This window comes from Anopheles arabiensis, chromosome 3 (genome assembly GCF_016920715.1).
Source record: "Anopheles arabiensis isolate DONGOLA chromosome 3, AaraD3, whole genome shotgun sequence".
Lineage (NCBI taxonomy): Eukaryota > Metazoa > Arthropoda > Insecta > Diptera > Culicidae > Anopheles > Anopheles arabiensis.
In genome coordinates this window covers 63552068-63572618 of record NC_053518.1, presented here as the reverse complement: position 1 = coordinate 63572618, position 20551 = coordinate 63552068, and the positions used below count along the sequence as shown (strand labels likewise).

Here is a 20551-nt window from a genome sequence, read left to right as displayed (position 1 = left end):
TCCATACACACCTCATAAGTTAACTGACAAATTCAAATATGATGACTGTGGTAACGACAGCAGAAACACACACACACACAAAATACCTTTCAATGGCATCTACCGGCTTTACATGGTGAAAAGAAACGAAAGGAAAACCCAATGCACCGAACGGAACAAAGAAAACAGAAATGCTTCAGACAGTGGCATGGGGTAAAAATGCGGATTATAATTATAACCAATTAATTTACAGTATTGCGCACGTTCGCGCCACATTCGGGCGCGGGCGACAAAATGGTGCTCGACACGCTACCTGAAGACGGGCTGGGGACTGAGCCGGTGGGTCTATCTCTAAGGGCAAGCCTCCTTCGGGTAGGTGCAGAGGCCATTTTCAAGCGATGAGAGAAAATCTGGGCAGCCATCTGTAGGGCAGCTGGTTGCGAGATCTCGTTTGGGTTGGGAGCTATTTTTCTTTCTTGCCCCCTTTTTGCCCTGTACATCATGTTGAGGGGCTGGGGTTAATCTATTTTTTTTTGTGTAAATGCATCAGTGTTTGAGATGTGTGAATCAAGTTCAATCCTTTCGCTCTTTCGGAAGGCACACGCTCTGAGCTGTTAACAACTGGTCGACATTTGAAGCTTATTGTACGGATAACTGTAGTACACAGATGGATTTTAAACGTGTGTAGCACTAAATATACACTAAATAATACAATTTTTTGCAGAAGTTTTTATATAATTTAGAAACTGGACTGGATTTAGACTTTTTTGCTGGATTTTTTATTACGTGACAGGTCATCATAACGTTATGACCCATGTATGGTATGAGATATAATGGTACATATTTGTATATAATGAGGTCACATTTTTTATGTTCAAAATTTTGCTGCGAAATATATTAAAGAAGACAATAAATATAAGTGTTATATAGTTTTACTTTTACCGTTGTGAGTATTATTATAGGCTCTAGATGGTCAACTGCGGCATAGCCATATTGTGTAGCCCCTGATCTAGATACTACAACTTTCTTTAATTTTCATAGAGCTTTCACAATATTTTCTCTTTAGCTCCCATAATATGCCGACCATAAGCTCATATAAGTGATCAAGAAATAAGTTTATTTTTCAATTGTACATAATTTCAAAATTTAGTTGGAACGATCGTATCATAAATCATACCATCATATTCAAATAACATATATAGTATATCATACTTGAAAACTCTCACAGATTTCAAGGAGGAAGGCACGGAGAGTACTAAAAAAGCAGAAACTTTCTTATCTTTGTCTTCTCCCACATATCTTACAATTACGATCTATAGTTTTACAGTATTGGATAAGTGGTCTTATAAGAAAGAGGAAGAACAATTCTTGAGCACAAAATCATTCTGCAAAAAGAGCATAGTACTATAGTTTCCATACAAAAACGCCCTATGATTTGTATAAAAAGGCATTTGCCATAATAAAATAATGAAAAATGAATTAACACAGCTTCATAATTGTAAGTATTCTTATAAACCAATTTCATTGAAAGTTACATCTGGATCAAACAAAAAGAGGCCCAATTAAAATCAGCTACACAATTTGTCAGTAAAGCATAACATCTTTTTCACTACTACTAATCTTGTGAGACAAAATTATGAAATTTCCAGTAAACGTATCATGGTATCGTATCATTGTAAAAACGAAAACCACGGTGCGCGATCATAAAAAAACTCACTACTCATAACTGATGGAAATTTGAAGGGAAATTCGACTGGGAGTTAACTCCAATTACAAAAGTCAACCTCGCTTGACGTCCCAAAACAGTGATTTTGGCTGCGCAAATGCGGGAACACATTCCGCTGTTCACCGATAACCTTCTCCGAAAATTGTGTGGACATCATTATTACCCACACAATAAAAGGGTCCAAACAAGTGTTAACCCATTGTCCCCAGCTGGGAAATGAGCACTCTGAATATGACGTGCAGTCTTTGGTGTTCATGCCTTTCCCAACAGACTTCCATTCATAGGCAGCAGTCATCTTCGCTTCTGCATAGGAGTCGTTGCAATGTGACATTGCACAGCATTTCACAACTGATCATATCACAGTTCCGTTCGCTCCACGATGAAACAGTGACCCAAGAGTTTTGTGCATCAAGAATACAGAGGATCATTTATTACTGAACAAAACCTAGCAAACTAGAGCTTAATTCCATTATGCAGTTTTTGATTTTTTGTTAACTTCTACTTGTATGCTATTGTTATTCTTTTCCTTTTCCTTGTCCTTTTTCTTCTGCTTATTCTTCCGCTTGTTTTTATTAGTATTCTTCTTTGTTTTGGACCTTTTGGTATCAGCAACACTAGCACCGGTTGATGTTGTTTCGCTGATGATCGTAGGTACTGTAATGATCACTCCATCCTCGTACTCGTCGTCGTAGTAGTATTCCACGGAGCTGGACACCTCTGGCCCATCCGTGTCCTTAGTAACTGGAATATTCGCCGTAGTCACCGTAGGAGTAGCTATCGGAGCTCTGCTAGGTGCGTTCGTTGTTGAGGTTGTGGTAACGAAGGTCCCCGATGGTTGTAGCATGCAGGGTGTCAATGTAGTAAGCGTTACGGGTGTTAGGTCAGAAGCAAAAGGATCATCATAGTCTGTGAGTGGGGCGGATTTTTGTATGGTGTTGGCTATAATGGTGGTACTGACCTGGACCGCCGATGTTGTGGTGGTGGGAGAAGCGGTGGTAACAGCACTCGTCGGGGCACTGATCTTGTTGGCGGCAGGAGTAGATGTTGTTGTAGTGACAACCGTGGTAGTTGACGGAATGGTAGTTGATGTTACGCTTGCAGCAGTAGAGGCAGACACTGTTGTGGTGGCCGCAGGTGCTGTATTAGTTACTGCTACAGTTGTCACTGGTCTAGTCGTGGTTGTTGTAGGGACGGTGGTGGTAGTCGTTGTTGCAGGGACGGTGGTCGTTGTTGGTGGAACAGTAGTGGATGTAGTAGTTGGTCTAGTCGTTGTTGTCGGAATAGTTGTGGAAGGCGTCGTTGTTGGGACGGTAGAGGAGGTTGTTGTTGGTCTGGTGGTCGTTGTTGTCGGGACAGTAGTGGAAGTAGTTGTAACAGGAGCAGTAGCAGAAGTAGTAGTGGGTCTAGCGGTCGTCGTTGGAAGAGTAGTAGAAGTAGTAGTGAGTCTAGTGGTTGTTGTTGCGACAGTGGTGGAGGTAGTTGTTGGCCTAGTCATCGTTGTTGGTGCGACAGTGGTGGAGGTAGTTGTTGGCCTAGTCGTCGTTGTTGGTGCAGTCGTTGAAGTACTAGTTGGTCTTGTCGTTGTAGTCACAACAGTTGTAGTAGGTTTCGTCGTTGCAGTAGTCGTCGTGGTAAACATTGGCTTAGCGGTGGTCGTCAATCTTGCAGTAGTGGTGGTTATCTTAGTCGTAGTTGTCACCATTGCTCCCGATTTTGTTGTCATTCCAACGGTAGGAAGTGTGACATTCTGCCGAGGCTTTACTGTTGTCCTTGCTGTAGACATCCATGCAGGAAGTTTCTTTGTAGTAGATGGTTTGGTCGTCCTCAATGTTGGGCGTGTTGTAGTACGCATTGCACGCGTAGTGGTACGCTTTTGTAAGCCAGGTGGTATTTTGAAGTAAATCTGCATCCATCCTTTTGCAATGTCAATCATTGCATACGTGTCATCCTTCTCCTTCGAATGCTTGTTACGCCCATCTACGACACACACTGCCAATATGGCAAACAGCAAAAATCCGACAGCAATCTTCATCGTCGAATGAAGATGCGTGCGCGAAGACTTGCTTAAGCTGGAATTGAAAGGCTTTATATACAACTATCATCGCTGGATGTGTTAATCTACTTTTAATACAGCATGCACGGAAACTATGGGATAATTTGTCAATCAGACACACCGCTTCGCTGCTTGATTGCGACTGTGAAATATTTTCAAACGAATGACCATGAACGTCATTAAAGGGTAGTTAAGTATGATAAAATTTGATACTGATAAACGGGCATATCAATCTGTTTAATGTTCTTTTACTTTTAGGTTACAACTTTGCTAATTCCGCCAACTCCATACTTCCGGATTTTTTATGACCGCTTAAAGCACAATTCAATAAAGGCATAATTAACTCAATCAGACATATTACTGCCTCCCGGTGGATTGAATTTTAAAGATAAAAAAGGAGTCATAGCCAAGGTACCTAGATAGACTACAGGTGGGTTCTTATCCCTAATTATGGTAGCCATAATGGATGGAGATTTCTATGGCGATTGACAGATAGGGAGTTATGATTGCTAGCGACAGTAGTTGGCTTGGATTTTAATTACTTATTGATTACCCATTGCAGGATATTATGCACCGTATGGGAGGCACGGTCCATTCAGGGTTTGAACTCAAGTCGGACATGTTGTTAAGTCGTACGACTTTAAAAGTAAAACAAAAAAACAGTATCCATTAATTATGCGTCGGAGGAACGGATGGTGCAAGATCTCGTTAGGATATACAAAATATAACATAACGTTGGAATCAAAAATGGGCCATGAGAATTTAGTCACAGAAGACGATTGCGTTCGCAGAAACCACTACTTAGCTTATTATATTCGTACGGGATTTGTTAGACCTTATGAGGCCAGACTTTTATCTTGAATGTACCAGGTTGCATTTGGATGGGTCCGGCTTATATGCATTTAGTTGAATGTATATGCCCTTATAAATGACTGTTTTTTCTCATTTCTAGAGTGATCAGAACATTATTAAGACTTTCAAAAACTTATCTCTTCAAATCTCTGAATAATATTTTTAATGCATTTCCTTTGCCGCATTGAATTCCTTTTTTTTTTTTGGATCCATCGTGCCTAAAGCGTCTTTATTGTAATCTTGTTCGACCAATCATTATGTTTCCAAGCATCGTATGGTCACCATCCTCCTCCACCTCATTGAATTGAAAGGCTCCACAAAATTAAAAAATCCTTCCCACGTTTTGTCCTCCGTAAGCTACTTCTGTTCTGTACTACCAGTCAACGTCCTCCTTATAATTCCGGGTGCCAATTTCTTGACTTAACTACATCTCTCGAAGATCTACTAACACGTTTCCAAGCTCAATTGATTGCGTCTCTTCTTACGCAATTCGCACGCACTTCAGTTTTAATTATCCTATGCTGTCCTGTATAGATCGATTCAATGGCTTTGCCTATGTCTTTGCCTTCAGTTCATCCCTTTTAGATTTCCGTAATAATCTCCTTAACCGCTCCCTTCCTCCCTGACTTCTATATACCAATAGAATTATAAGAATTTTGTTAAACCAATAAGGAGGACAAATAATCTACGCATTAATGAATCAATGAATCAATTTACCAATGAAATACGTCGCTCGTATGATGTGTGTTGCATTTTATTTTATCTATTTAAAAAATGAATTAAACCTTATTTTATCCAGACCAAATTTGGAATCTTCCATGCTATTGGCCCTCTCCTTATCTAATTGATATACGCATTTAGTAATTTATAGAAGTCCTCTGTTTTCATATAATGCATAATTGATATCATTACAATTGATTGAGATGGTTTGTACGACTAAAATTCATCAAACTGCACCAAATTTACAGGAGATTTATTAAAGGTGATCTTTACAAACGAGTTGCACAATCACTTGATTACAGCATCCTTTTAATGTTTTGTTCGAACATATCGCTCCTGTTCATCTCTCATTTCCTTTGCTCATTTTTTCGCTCGATTACAATAGATAATCAATTCCAGTATTCTACACGATTGAAAGGTTACGCCGACGAAACCCCTAACAAGGAACGATTGCATTAATCTGATCAAATTATTTCCTTTTCTTCAACGTTCGTGGCCTCGACTGCAAGTGTGTATAACAACACGCTGCGTTATTTGGTTTTGGAGTAGCATCAACGAAGAAGCTGCCGTTGGGCCGTGTACAGCAGAACACTATAATTTATGCCGTGAACTTATCGATTATTAATCGGTAAATGGCATGAAATTAGACTGACCGGCGGGGAAGCCAGAATATACCAATTGTTTAGGTACCAATGGATTGGATTTTTGTTACCATAGGTTGGTTGCGTTTCTTTATCGTGAAGTAATAATTGAAAACGTACAGTACGCTTTGTGTCCGAGCCTATCTGAAGATGGCTCTACATGAGCTGATGCTAGGTTTAGAAAGGACTGTACTACAATGGGTGACTTTCCTTTACGGGAGAGGCGGTAGCGCTTGGTACGAAATACTTTAAACCCGATTGCTGTTGAATAGATATCGGAACCGAACGAGCTCACAAGAAACGGATTACGATGAAAGTCATAGTTCGGCCTCAGGTGAGTGGCTTATGCAAACTGATATTAAAACATTGTGATTATTGTGCTGCTGGCAACCATACGCTTTTCGTTTGAGATACGCAATATAATTAAAATTATTTAATATAAAGACATTTAACCTACAATGCACTCTAATAACTCTTTTCATGTTTATTTATTTGTTCTAAAATATGCTTTGGCTTCATTTTTTCTTGATTTTTGCTTATTTGCTTTCGCTCGCCTTTACACATCAATATTTCGAGAGATTGATGTTTGTTTCCAAAGCATAAAATTTTGAATGATCATTTATTGTACTCAACCAAAGGAGCAGGGAGCCATTTCCTTCTTTTTGAAGAGAGCTTTACTTCCCTGACATCGTTGTATTTGCTCGTGTTTGATGTTTATTTTTCAAACAACTAAATATTCTACATCCAATGCTAGATTATAGAGATTATTCAATTCTACCGCTCGCATTACCATTTCCATTTACCATTTACTTTTACCGCGTCCATTGTCGTTACCTCCTCTATCACCGTTGCCGTTACCTCCTCTATCACCGTTGCCGTTACCTCCACCGTTACCATTGCCTGCTCTGGGGGTCGGGAAGAAAACAATTGGCGTTGTTTTCACCGTTGTAGTAGCAGCAGTAGTGGTTGTTGTAGTAGCTTGTGGAGTTGTTGGTACAATCGTGGACGCTCGTATAGTTGTTGTAGTCGTCACAGGTGTTGTTGTAGTAGGAGGAGCTGCAGTAGTAGTAGTAGTGGGTACAACTGTAGTAGTGGGTGCTACCGTAGTAGTGGTAGTTGATTTGGGAGTTGTTGTAATGGTTTGTGTTGTTGTCGTTGGAGCAGTAGTGGTGGTAGTCGTGGTAGAAGGAACTGTAGTAGAAGGCTGTGTTGTTGTCGTTGGAGCAGGAGTAGTGGTTGAAGAAACTGTAGTAGTAGTTTGCGTTGTAGTCGTTGGAGCAGGAGTAGTAGTAGTAATTGTTGTTGTTGTAGTAGTAGTAGATGGAACCGTAGTTGTAGTAGGTTGTGTTGTTGTCGTTGGAGCAAGAGTAGTGGTAATAGTGGTGGAAGGAACTGTAGTAGTAGGTTTTGTCGTTGTCGTTGAAGCAGGAGCAGTGGTTGAAGGAACTGTAGTAGTAGTTAGCGTGGTAGTCGTTGGAGCAGGAGTAGTGAAAGTCGTGGTCGAAGGAAGTATTGTTGTAGTCTGTGCCGTTGTCGATGGAGCAACAGTAGTCTTAGTAGTAGTGGATGGAGATACTGTAGTCGAAGGTATCGTTGCAGTTGTAGTAGGAATAGTAGTAGAAATTGTTGAAGGCTTTGCTGTAGTAGTTGATGTTGTTGTGGTTGTCGGCGGTAGAGTGGTTGTGGTTGACGCCATTGTGGTTTTAGAAGTTGTCGGAACCATCGTAGTAGTTGGAGCGAATGTTGTAGTAGTTGGTACAGTTACGGTTGGTTTGGTAGTAGTTGGAGAAATAGTAGTGGTACGAACTGTTGTAGTAACAGGCATCGTTCTAGCGAGAGTCGTCGTTTTAAACGTTGTTGTTTTAGTAGGCTTCATGGTAGTAGTTTTTGGAGCCTTCGTTGTTCTCATCGTCGTGGTTTTCTTTGTTGGTTTTGGCTTAGTAGTTTTAGCAGGTTTTTTAGTAGTTGTCGTCGTAGTGGTGGTTAATTTTTTTATCCTCTCCGCAATCGCTGGGACAATTTTGTCGAGCCATCGTTTTCTAGTAGGACCACTAGTGGTGACATCTCTTCCATACCCCGCTTCCGGTGCCCGGTGTCGTTCTGCTTTAACTACGTAAAAAACACATAAAGTGACTATCAAAAACGCTACTGCAAATCGCATTGTAGCGGTGTCGGGGACTGTGCGCGAAAACTGTTCCAAAACGAACGACGAACGTTCTTTATATGGAGTTTCTGTGCACAGTTCAACTGATGGCAATTTAATGATCTTACCTTTATCTGTTTCTAATCAGTATTTTACAATATTGAGCAACATGAGAAAAATTACAAACTTTTTAAAACGATATCATACTCTGCTTTTAGCAATATGGCCCATTCTTAATTTCAAAAATCATATTGTGATAAAAGTAGTTTATAAATTATCAATTCTAGTTTAATTCAAATGAGTTTAAATGGAATGCTTAAGCAAATTAAAAAGCGTGTAGGCCAATGACTTTTTTGTTTCAGCTTTAAACGATCGTATTCCATATTATATATTAGTAACGCATTTTATCAATCAACATCATCTTCCTGTATTGCTATATAAAATGCATTACTGAAATAAAATTGTTTGTAAACTTAAAACACAAATTTAACCATTTACGTACAGCTTGATATCACATGAAGATCGCTCTCACCCGATCGATATTTCTTTCGTGCCTGTACGTGCCTACACCGCTGCGCCAAAATCCTGATTAATTAATTAGTTAATTGATTGCGTCTACACAAAACATATGCCGATCGTAATGAACTTTTCTCACCATTGCCGTTCCGGTTTGTCCTGTTTCTACCGGAATTGCGAATGATTGGTTTGTTCTCCTGAAGCGTTGCAGCTGCAGTCGAAAGGTGACTGGCAAGTTTTGAAAACTTATCTGATAAACCAATGAGAAGATGAAACGATATCATTGCATCTTACGTCGCCACGATCGAGTAGTTTTGGTAATTGAGCATTCATTGAGCAACATTATGCCACGAGTTTGTAATATTTACTCAAGTTGAATTACATGAAAAACAAAGCAAATGCGTCATGGGGTAAATGCTTTACTCGTGATAAAATATTATATTATAAAATATTCATATTAAATATTCCATATCGTTAGTTTGCTTCCACCTCTTTCAGTCGCTACAAGCCAGCCACAAGCTTGTTGTGTACAATGTAAATAAATATGTGCAACAAAATCACGATCCTTCTGCAGCAAGGCGGAAAAACACGTTTTTGATCACCTGTGAGTATCTAATTTTGATTTTAATAGATCATTAAAATCACATCTACTCATGTTACGTTCGTTGAAGCACATTTAATGTCTCCAGAACCATACAAACTCATCGAGTTAGTAGTAAAAATCTATGCCATAAATTGGAAACACACTGATCGCGATATTTGTCAAAAGGGAAACAACACATCACTTGACATATGGAATAAAACATAGCATGTGAAAAATTTGATACGCTTTGCTTAGGATGTAATTTCCAAAACTGTTACTACATAAAATATGGCCCTTTCCTTTCTTTCTAAAACTTGCATAATCAGCTTCAAACGAATGATGCCGTAGGGGTAGATCATACAGAAATTGAACTACGCCTTTTATCGCCAGCTCCATTATGCTCACCGCTACTCTTATTTTATTTCTATCATCACATAATACATTTCCTACGAACCGTGTGTTGTACGCACCGCTCATGGTACTGCTATCGGTTACCCGGCCTAGCTGACCGGCGTACGCTTCCACGTGCGTGCGGCTGTTGAGTAACGACTAGATAAGTGATGCAGCTACGGCTGCATGTGGAAATGGAAATCGATTAAAGGTTTTATTTGCTTCCTTTTGTTGTGTAGCCGGCTGCTCTTGTACGGAGTAGCTTCTGGCGTTTGTTCTTCTTGTACATGTGGCCAACATTAATAAAGCTAATCGTGCGAAGATAAGTGCGTGGGATAAATCTTTGTGCACAAGCTGTTGTAGAAAATAATAGTTGAAAGATTTCAAATAATACTGTTGATTTTAACATTTTCAATCCTCTTCACAGTGGATTGGAACAAACTTTGGTGTTTTTCTCGTACAGTATCGGTATCTTTTTATGATATAAGATGAGTGTTCTTAATACGAATGCATCAACATGTGCTTATTTTGATCATTCTTCTACAATTGCAAATGTTTTCTAAAATAATAGATGTGATCTTATTCCTTGGGTCAGCATTATGCTTTGCCAATGAACAAACGATCATGCTCAAGCTGCAAAATGCCTAAAATGCAAAATGCTGAAAAATAAAGTCTTTAAATTAATTTAAAATAAATTTTTAGAATAGTCTGTATTATTTCTTGTACTATTCCCGAGACTTTTCACATTTTTCGTTCATAATCCGCCACCCATCGTATGCATCGTGCATCAAGAGCGGAATGTGTGCGCGCGCTGTAGAAGGAGCGCATAGCGTTTAATCATAAATTGCAATTAACATGTATAAACGATTCAATTACCGTGCCCTGATGGCTGGCTACGTACGTACCAAACCCGGGATGAAACACATAATGCCGGCCGAAGGATGCTTATCGCTCCGTGGACTGCTGCTGTCCGCTTCACCTGGAAACAGCACCAGGCCGGGAGGTTCGTGCGTGGCTGATCACGCCCGGGCAAGTCACGCCCGGGCAATGCGTAATCGGACACTTTGCCTATTTCCCCTCCGCGAACGCAACTTCGGGCGAGCCGATTTTGTGCCATCACTCCCGATACGTTCGCAATTCGATAAAGATAGACCTACGCATCAAGCGCGTGAGCTTTTACGCGGCGTTACACCGCAGTAGGCGCTTATAATTGACATGCCCGTGCACAAAACTTTGTCCAATAAATGGTGACGACGATCACCGTTTTGGGACGGCGGGCCATTGATTGGTTCGTGTGCTTGGGCTCATCTTTGACCTGCTTTTGACCAGACTGTGGACAAGTGTGTTGATCTCTTGGACGAAAGGGGACAATCACATTTCGTACAATTTAACGGCGACATACATTCCCACTCTACTACGATACGAGTTGATGAAATCGTATTAAATCATACCATACTCTGCCGTTCAACATGTATGATTTTGAATGGTAGAAAAGTGGAACAGTGTATATTTTAAACTTATTCATGTGTAAGAAAATTTAAAACGCCCTATAGTAGATCATCGCTCATTCCCCATACCTATCATGCACTTGCTACAGCTCTTAGAAGATGTCATACGCGTTATTTAAGAGCTTTAAATAGTTCCTATCAACCAGCAATAAAAGGTGGAGAATTAGCAGCACGGAATGTTAACGGAGGAATAAACTCTTCCTTATTTCACTGTCATGCATAGACAAATCTCCTTTCTAGACACCTCATTACATCATATTAACCGCTCGTAAATGCATCTCTCGCCTCTTCAAACGCAAACGATCATTGTGAGACAACGATGAACACGCGCACGTTTTATCTAGTAAATGGAAATTTAACCGTTTGGAATGTGCGTGCAGTAAAATAGTTAAGTGAATGTTCAATAAAGTTTTATACTTCGTATCTTGGAGTACGATTAGCTGCAATGCAGAAGGATGCTTTACATGTAAATTTGAGTTTATCAGATATCGGTGTGTGAGTGGGTGCTTGCAGTGTACATCTACCTGTAAAACCGCGGAAGGAGGTCATATTTGTATTTATGATGATGATGATGATGATGATGATGATGATGATGATAAGTCCCACCTCTTATTCCAGCACATATTGCAGATAAAATTACTCTATTGGTAGGATTAAAGCACTATAATGCACGAACAAGTAGTTTGCAGTGAATAAACACTCCAAAGACCTCACCGTATTATATGTAATACCGTGTCAGTACCATATTGGTACCAACAGATATTTCGTAGTTTCTTTTTCCTCATATGCACTATCTTCCAAGATGGCAACTAAATATCCATAACAAATTTGCTCTTTTTGTATGGCTTTTAACGTTATATGTAATACACGTTCACAAATGTTTCACTCTCCAGACATTCTGTAGGAATTAGTAGAAAAATTATTATAACTTCATAAGAAGAAGAATTAGAAGAATGTAGATGAACTACAGTGAAACGCCGTCTATCCGGGTACCGGATGTCCGTATAACAATACAACATATGCAACATGGGTGTTGTTTACAAATGACAACAACAGTAACATTGCATGCTGAGAAAAACAAACCGAAGGCAGAGCAAATTTTGATAATCAAAAAACACTCAAGTTAATGGCAAATTTCAAAAATTTCTTTAATCGCGTATGAAGTTAAAAAAACTAAACTAAGTTTTATCAAAACATAATATACAAAAAACAACTTTAACCCATTATCCGTGTCATTCGAATATTCGCACATGGTCGAGTCTAGTGATGGGTAAAGTGGGAAAAAACCCGGAGTCAACTCCGATCTGACTCCGATAATTTCGGAATCGACTCCGGAAGGTAGGTCCATCCGAAGTCGTACGCAAACGTCCGAAGTCACCCGGAGTCGCCCGTAATCGGTCGAAGTCGGAGTCGTCTAGAGTTGATTCCGAATCCAAACGACTCCGAATGACTTCAAATGGCCCCGGATGACTCCTCACGACTCCAACTCTGGGATCAACTAGATATTGCCGAAGTCGGATCGGAGTCGTGAGTTCGCTCCAAAGAGTACCTGACTAGACTAGTGATCTATAAAAAAAATGAATAAGTGAGTTGTACTCCGGAGTATGCTCGTGGATCAGCTGCGATTCCGACTAAACAACTGAATCCGACTTCGGATCAATATTAGATTTGACTACACAATCGGGATGAATCGGAACAAATACAGATGAGTCCGCACGATCTCAGATGACATCGAGTGAGTCTGGACGACTCCGGATGATTCCGAATGATAATCTGACAAAACTCATTATCTGGATATTATATTTTTGAATGAACTTTTGAAACTATACACGATAACAGACATTACATAGAAATATGGGTTCATCGAGCAATTTTGTGTTTTTTTATGTACAAAACGCATAATTGTTCAGACAAATTGCTTTTAGCAATTACTAAATAGTATGTTTTTGCTCTCAATTTATTTTATTACGAAGTTTAAAAAAAAATAAACAGTTTTAGTTGTGACTTGTATTTCAATTACTGAACAAATGTTCCCCCATGTAATAATTTCTCACGAATTCATATTTAATTCGTCATACCCCAGCATAACTCATTTTTTTGAAGCAAACCTTCTAGGATTGAGTATAAAATGAAGATTTCCAATAATTTTACTCGAAATACTCCAAAACTCATGGAACTGCAACGTTATTTTGATTCATATTCCGGACAGTTTCATGCTCATGTTTTAAATTACGAAGGTTTTGATTTATATATATATATATATATATATATATATATATATATATATATATATATATATATATATATATATATATATATATATATATATATCGGACAGCCTCAAAATTTCATTTATAATCTTTATATTAACACACACACTACACCTTTTTTTGTTTTTAACTTATATTTACGTCCAGACAACAGATTCTGAGGGTCATCGTCGTCCTGGGTCGACAGGACGACGGTCTTACTGACAATGGGGTTTGCGTGCGGTTTTCCTCTTGCATTGAACCGAAATACTGCTGCGCGATTCGAAGATCTTTCCTGTACGGCCATTAAGGCATTGGGCACATCTATCTTCAAATATCGTTGTTTTATTATTATCACTGAATCTTTGCACTTGTTATTATCTCTGTCAAAAAACGTATTTTTATGCAATTAATCACAATTTACTTCGGCTGTCCGGAATAAAAATCAAGATAAACAATATTGCTCAAAATTCCGGACCGTATTAAATACGTGTTTTAATGAAATTCAGGGCACAATATGATAAAACAATATTGTTTTCACGCTGACAACTACTTCCACAATTGATTCCGATATATTTCAATACACGTGGACGCGATTAAGAATAAGAATTATCTAAGAAATAACACTGGTGTGGATTTGAAGCAAAACTGCTAAGAAAGCCTCTGGTGGTCATGTATTTACTATGGCAACAGGGCCTGCAAGGGTTCCGACACATTTTTAAAATATTCTAGCACATCATGGCCATTATATAAAATTAAAAAGCGGTGTGGCCAGGGACTAGATAGGAAGCAATTCAATAAACGCATGCCGAGTGTCCGGAATTTGAAGCTGTCCATGATTTGAAGCATAACGGTATTTTGTTTTATTGTTCTTTAACTTGTTTTTGTTGTGCTTTAACTGTTTCCTATGATTTCTTATGAACTAATACTTCAATTTGATATCTGCCTAAACGTTATACGAAAGCACTATGAAACATGAAATAATTAGTTTAAAAAGTCGTACTATTAAAACAAAAACAACAAAATAACAAAAAAGAAGAATTATCTCATTATAAACTACTTCCCTGCTCCATCTCCCATAACTGACCTTCGCCGTCTACTCACGAATGTTTTGTTTAGCATCCACACATTTCACGCCTGTCGCTTGGCCCAATCGGCATCGGCTGGGTAGCTGCCATAGACTCGTGTCGATTGCAACCTTACCAGTTGCGACAGTGTTTAGCCCTCCCGTGTCCTCTTTTTTATTGCCCCAAAGTGCACCATTTCCTTCAAGGAGCCCTGTCCCACAATAATAATAATAACCAAAAAAAAAGCCTTTGCCAGCGGAGGGCAGTGTGAAGCGAAACGGCCCCAAAATTCTCAACCATCTCTCAGCCAAGATGGCAAAGCCGATGACGAATCGATTTACAACTGCACCCACTGGACAGCCGTATCGAGACGGTATCGTTCCACCGGCACGACGGGGCGTTACGGATTGTAACGTTCGGTTTCACCTGCGCCACACGGACCACCGCACGGCACCGTAGGCTGAAAAATTAATCCGTCAATCAGGCGGGCCGCGTGCGAGCTACCGTGTTGACGAATTCGTTGCCAAAGCCAAGGTTCACCCAAGGGGTCACCCTTATGCGGGACCGGGGTTTCGGGGTGAGTGAGGGAAAACAACAGCCTCCGCAAACCAACCAAGCTCCACCGTCGATCGTGCGGTGAAGATATTGTAGCAAAACTTGATTGCCTACTTGATTTGCTAGTGTTTTATTTCGGAGGTGGCATCGAGCGCGACTCGAAAGCGTGCACTGGAGACTGGAGAACGAACCCTTTCCGTTGCCCTGCGAATGTTCACATTGCCCCGCGGTGTCCATTAAACGATTGTAACCGCAACCAAATTCATTTGTACGATCGTTGATTAATTGCCCAGGTCGGGCCGGTACACACCCTGTTGCTTCAAACTGTGTTGTTAATGTATATGCGAAGGCAGTTTTTACGACACTTTTCCATGGCACTGAAATGTTCTTACACCGCCAAGGATCTCGGATCGGTTTAGCTAGGGGAGTTTCAGCTAAATCATTTCGCTCACGTTCGCCATTTGGGTGGGTTAGAATGAAATGTAAGGTTACCTCTTTTGGTTTGGCCTTAGCGTTCCTATGCTTTCTTCTACGACACTGCTGAATGAAGGTTTAAAGATTTGTGTCTCAGAGATATGATTTAACTACATGCGAACAACACAATCAATTCTATATTCTAGGTGGTCTGAGATGTTGTTTTAGATAAGAGTTCAAACAATTTATTTATTAGTTTTTATGTAAAATTTGGTTTATTATGACTGTATGTCAATCATTCAATCGTTGATACTTTTAATAAAGTCAGTTGAAAGGGTTTATAATGGAGAAAAAATAATGACTAGTTTCATAAACAAGGAAGCTTCAAACTATCCAAATTTGAAATGAATAGTATGATCGGTGTAGCGGTCGTGTGGTACAATCATCAACTTATACGACTTACAAACATGCCCGGAATGGGTTCAAGCTTCGTAAGAAAAGTCCTTAGCAATGATAGATTTGTTCGGCTGAGTGTGATACTAAATAAGTTACGAAAGCCTGTATTGGTCGACATTTGGCATAGATCATTACGCCAAAAAGATGAAGAAGGAAGAAGGATCATCGTTGAACAATACATTCATTTTAACAATTTTTAGTACTGGACTCGATTTGATAGTTGCTATCATGTTTTGCTTATACAGTATTTTTCCGAGTCACGTGACACTCGAGTTACGCGAATTCGAGTTACGCAAATTTTTATTTTTGACAATTCAGATGTCTTCTTCTTCTTCTTCAGATTCTTCAGTTCAGATGTTAAATCACTAAAATTGTCTGTATCAATTGACAAATGAAAAATAATTTTCTTTTTTTTCTGTTCAAAAGTTTTAAATCACTAAAAAGACAGAAATAACCGAATTTTCTACATCAATTGCTGTAAATAAGTAAGAAAGTATATAAATGAATTAAATTGAATAAAAAATCATTATACCCACTAGGGTTACGGAACCCGTCAATTTGGCGGAATTTAAACATTGAAGTGAAATACGAAAAATACCATTTGTTTTATCTTGATTTTTTCTTTTCGTAAATTTACCATAACACTCTATGAACATAAGTATTATTTTATTAAGTTTCATAGATTTTCAGAAACATATGTGGTATACCTATCCCTACGGAACCCGTCAAATTGACGGTTGGGTTGCTTATATTGTTTATTTAGATAAGTTGTAACATTTTTCTTTAAAAGTAAATGTAGGAATGAAAGAGAGCTATAAACCGCTTATTATCAAACAAAAATCTTGATAAATGATTTAAATAAAGAAGCCCCAAACGGAATTGCTGATTAACTTATTCCTCGTGTTTTCCAATTTTTAATGGTTACATATTAAACGATTCATAATTTTAATAAAATATAGTTTTTCATGATTTTAACCAATCTAAATACGTATTTTTATCCATCCGTCAAAATGACGGCTGTCCGTAGCAATAGGTATATAAGAGACGCCTGTAAACTTAGTATTAATTGAATATATTTTGGCTGTAAAATGTAATATTCGACTAACGTGAAAATCCGAGTCTCCGGAACGCCTTATTCGCGTAACTCGGGGAAAGCCTGTAAATATTTAATTGTATAAGCTTTAGAAGAACTCAGATGTTTAGAAAAGAAAAGTTTTTAAAGCAGTTTTTATGAATCAAACGTCATTTGTCACAGATTTTAAACAGCTTCATGGACATAAATTGAAAATGGTAAATTAAATTAATTAATTCTAGACATGCTTCTAAATCTTTAATTGACTAAACAATTTCCCTTAAATATAATGAAGCAGAATTTTCAGTTCTGTGTATAACTTTAAGATATATTAAATAGTATACCTAAATAATTGTACTGTTTTTATCATTTACAGTGGAGCGTCGTTTATGCGGATACCTTTTATCCGGCTGTCCGTTTATCCGCGCTGTTGAGAAATGACAGTTCAATACAAAGATGAAATTGCGTTCTGAGGAGGATATTTGAAATAACGGCTATCAGTGCACATTGTCTTAACAAAAACGCTATAATTCATTGCACATTTCAATAATTCTCATTGGAAAAACATGTAGTTAATAAACATTGGCTAGGTTTAACCAAAACATAATGTAAATTTCATTTAAAAAATCAGGAATTTGTGATAAAGTTTATACAGTCATTATCCGATATACGCTATCGTACGGGACCCAGCACAATAGCGTATCTCGAGTTTTCGTGTACTACGGATTCCTATGGAAAGATAGTTTACACTACCGGTTCGAGGGTTGAATAATATTGCCACAGAACTATGCATTAATGTTTTTTGTTGTAAAACAGGTATCTTGTGCACAAATTTAATGCAAAATGCATTAAAAACATTAAGGAAATCCAAAAAGAGCATAAAATATTTCAAAGAATGAAAAAAAATTACATAAAACACATGAAGATGTCAAATTTAGAGGAATTGCGTACTGCGAGTTCGCGTACATCGAGTATCGCGTACTGCGGTTAATTGCTGTACTTTAACTCATTATCCATGCTATTAGAGTATCCGGGCGAGGTCCAGTCACGATGAGCCCGGATAAATGTAGCACAACTGTATTTTGAACCGCTGAACACTTAGTGCTTTCTTACTTCTTTTTTTGTATGTCCTCTGTTCAAAATACAAGTAAGATCGATGGTGTCAAACTATAGAGTAATAACCGGTTTACTGACATGTACTGCTATAGTGTTTGAAATCGTTATTCGGTCTTCTATCCTTCCCGCCGGCATGCTGGTTCAAATCTCTCCCTATTGTCCCCCGATTGTGACATGCGATGACGTATTTTAGCTACTCATTTCTTCTCAAAATTATTTTTTGCAGTAATAAATGCTTAATACTCCTCTCGTTTTTTATTTTACTTTGGCGCAACGACCTTCCGCCGTTTTACAGTCCTCAGAGGCTAGCCTTTACCACTGATGGAATCCATACGGGACTTGAACCCATGGTGTGCTTGTCCTGAAGTCGTACGAATTGCAGACTGCACCACGGGACTGCTTGATTTACTACCATGTTATGCGCCTCCACTACAGTTAAGAGTGCAGAATACTCTGGATATGGTGTCTCTTCGTACTGCGTTTGGATCCTTCGAACATTTCTTTACTTCAATTCTAGAATTTAATCAACCATCAACTCCAATCCTTTAATGAATTCCTTCTGCTCCTTTCTTCCTATTGATATTATTATTATTATTATTATTATTATTATTATTATTGTTTTTATCATTCAAATTACAATTTTTACCTTTCGTATTTCAAAGATCTTCTTCTTCTTCTTCTTTTGGCTCAACAACCGTTGTCGGTCAAGGCCTGCCTGTACCATTTGTCGGGTTGGCTTTCAGTAATTTTTCGAATACTCCCCATAGCAGGCCAGTCAGTCCTACGTATGGCGGCATGGTCTATTTGGGGCTTGAACCCATGACGGGCATGTTGTTAAGTCGTACGAGTAGACGACTCTACCACGAGACCGGTTTAAAAGATCAAGTAGGTATATTATAGGAGCGGTCCCGTGGTACAGTCGTCAACACAAACAGCTCAATAACATGCCCATTGGGTTCAAGCCCAGAATGGACCGTCTCCCCGTAGCTAGGACTGAGTATCCGGCTGCGTGGTAATGAATTAAGTCTCGCAAGTCTGTAAAGGCCGGCATGTCCACGTAGGACGTTACGATAAATAGAAGAAGGTATAGAATATGAATAAATATGAAAGTATTGTATGTATAGGCTGATAGAATAAATTTGTGCAATGCTAAGGATCATAATAAATTGAATGTAATCCTTTAATTTCAACAATTCTTAAAAGAAAGAGAAAAATCCAATCAGGGATTTCGAATAGTGAACAATAATGATATAGTACGAACTAATGAAATATTTGACATCTAACTTGGAAGTCTTTTCCAAAAATAAAAAGTCTAAATTATTGAAATATTTCACAGAAAGTTTTGAGAAATCACCCAACATTTATAAGCTAGCCTTAATCGAGCAAAACATAAAATCTTCCTGAAGAAATCCCAGGTAGAAATTATTTTTCCATTAACTTTTCGTTTAACTACTACTTTTGCACTATGTCATTTGAAGTGTACTATCAAGTGCTATCAGCAAACTGAAAAAGCATGCTTCACACATTCCTTTCAAGATCCATCGGACATCTTTTTCGGTCGTCATTCCCATCGGATCTAGCTCAGTATCGCTTTGAGCACAAGCACAACCCATTCCCGGCGATTGTGTAATGTGCATGGAACCATTTCGACGTAGTTTTTTTGCCTCAAACGACAAACGAGGTGAAAAGAAATCAACGACCTCATCCAAAGCCAAAGCTTTGCAAGGGATGAGCAATTTTCCACAGTTTTCCTTCCTTCATGTGAATCTGCACAGCCGGGCACGCGCAACGCCGGGGCGAACAGCGTGGTGGCTATTCAAATGCGACTGCAAAAGCATACAGAAACCACCTTAGCCGCACACATCAACAAAACGGTGGGTCGCTTCGTCTTGTGATACGATTGTCCCGCGAACGTTAAAACAAGCGTCACGCTTATCGAAATACGTGCTGGCCATTTTGAAGAAGGTAAAAGGTGTCCCATACATGCAACCGTGAGCTCGGGTTGCGCAAAAGATGAAGAAAAAAAAAACAAAACGACAAGGAATTATCGGACTTGGTCGATTGGCTGGCGCTGCAGTGAAGATGGTACACGTACGTTGCAACTTTCGATGTAACACCCCATTCAGGTGCACTTGCAACTGTGACACCAACAGCGCAGCCCATATTCAAGATGATAGCCGTGGATAATTCTTACGGGCATGATCCGCGGAATGATAAATGTTCAGCCGACTATCGGCTATCAGCAGTTGTAAGAAATGGCTGACGACACGCAAAACTTGCGCATGCTGCTGTTGTCGCTGGGCTGGATTGATGATTTGATGGGGCCGATTATCTTTACAGGTGTGCGGTGCATCCTTTACTGTAGTAGAAAAAACACAAAAAAGAAAATGTTGTGTAATCGGTGTAGTTGGACCATTTTACAGAAACTCCTATTCTTGTGGGTTAGTTCAATTAAAATGCAATAAGAAAGCGACCATTAAAAAAACATGTTTTTTATCACCTATTTCATTT

The 20551-nt window shown here is 38.9% G+C and overlaps 2 protein-coding genes across 2 annotated transcripts; both read right to left on the bottom strand.

Annotated features, from left to right (window-relative positions):
• Positions 1–2260: 2260 nt before the first annotated feature.
• LOC120901139 (salivary glue protein Sgs-3-like) lies at positions 2261–3737 on the bottom strand. The gene is made up of 2 exons (XM_040308848.1): positions 2664–3737; positions 2261–2490 (listed from the first exon to the last, which is right to left on the bottom strand). The coding sequence occupies exons 1-2, from the start codon at positions 3735–3737 to the stop codon at positions 2440–2442; spliced, it is 1125 nt and encodes a 374-aa protein (XP_040164782.1). The 3' UTR covers positions 2261–2439.
• A 3033-nt stretch (positions 3738–6770) lies between these two features.
• LOC120901138 (mucin-2-like) lies at positions 6771–7796 on the bottom strand. The gene has a single exon (XM_040308847.1). The coding sequence runs from the start codon at positions 7794–7796 to the stop codon at positions 6771–6773; it is 1026 nt and encodes a 341-aa protein (XP_040164781.1).
• Positions 7797–20551: the final 12755 nt, after the last annotated feature.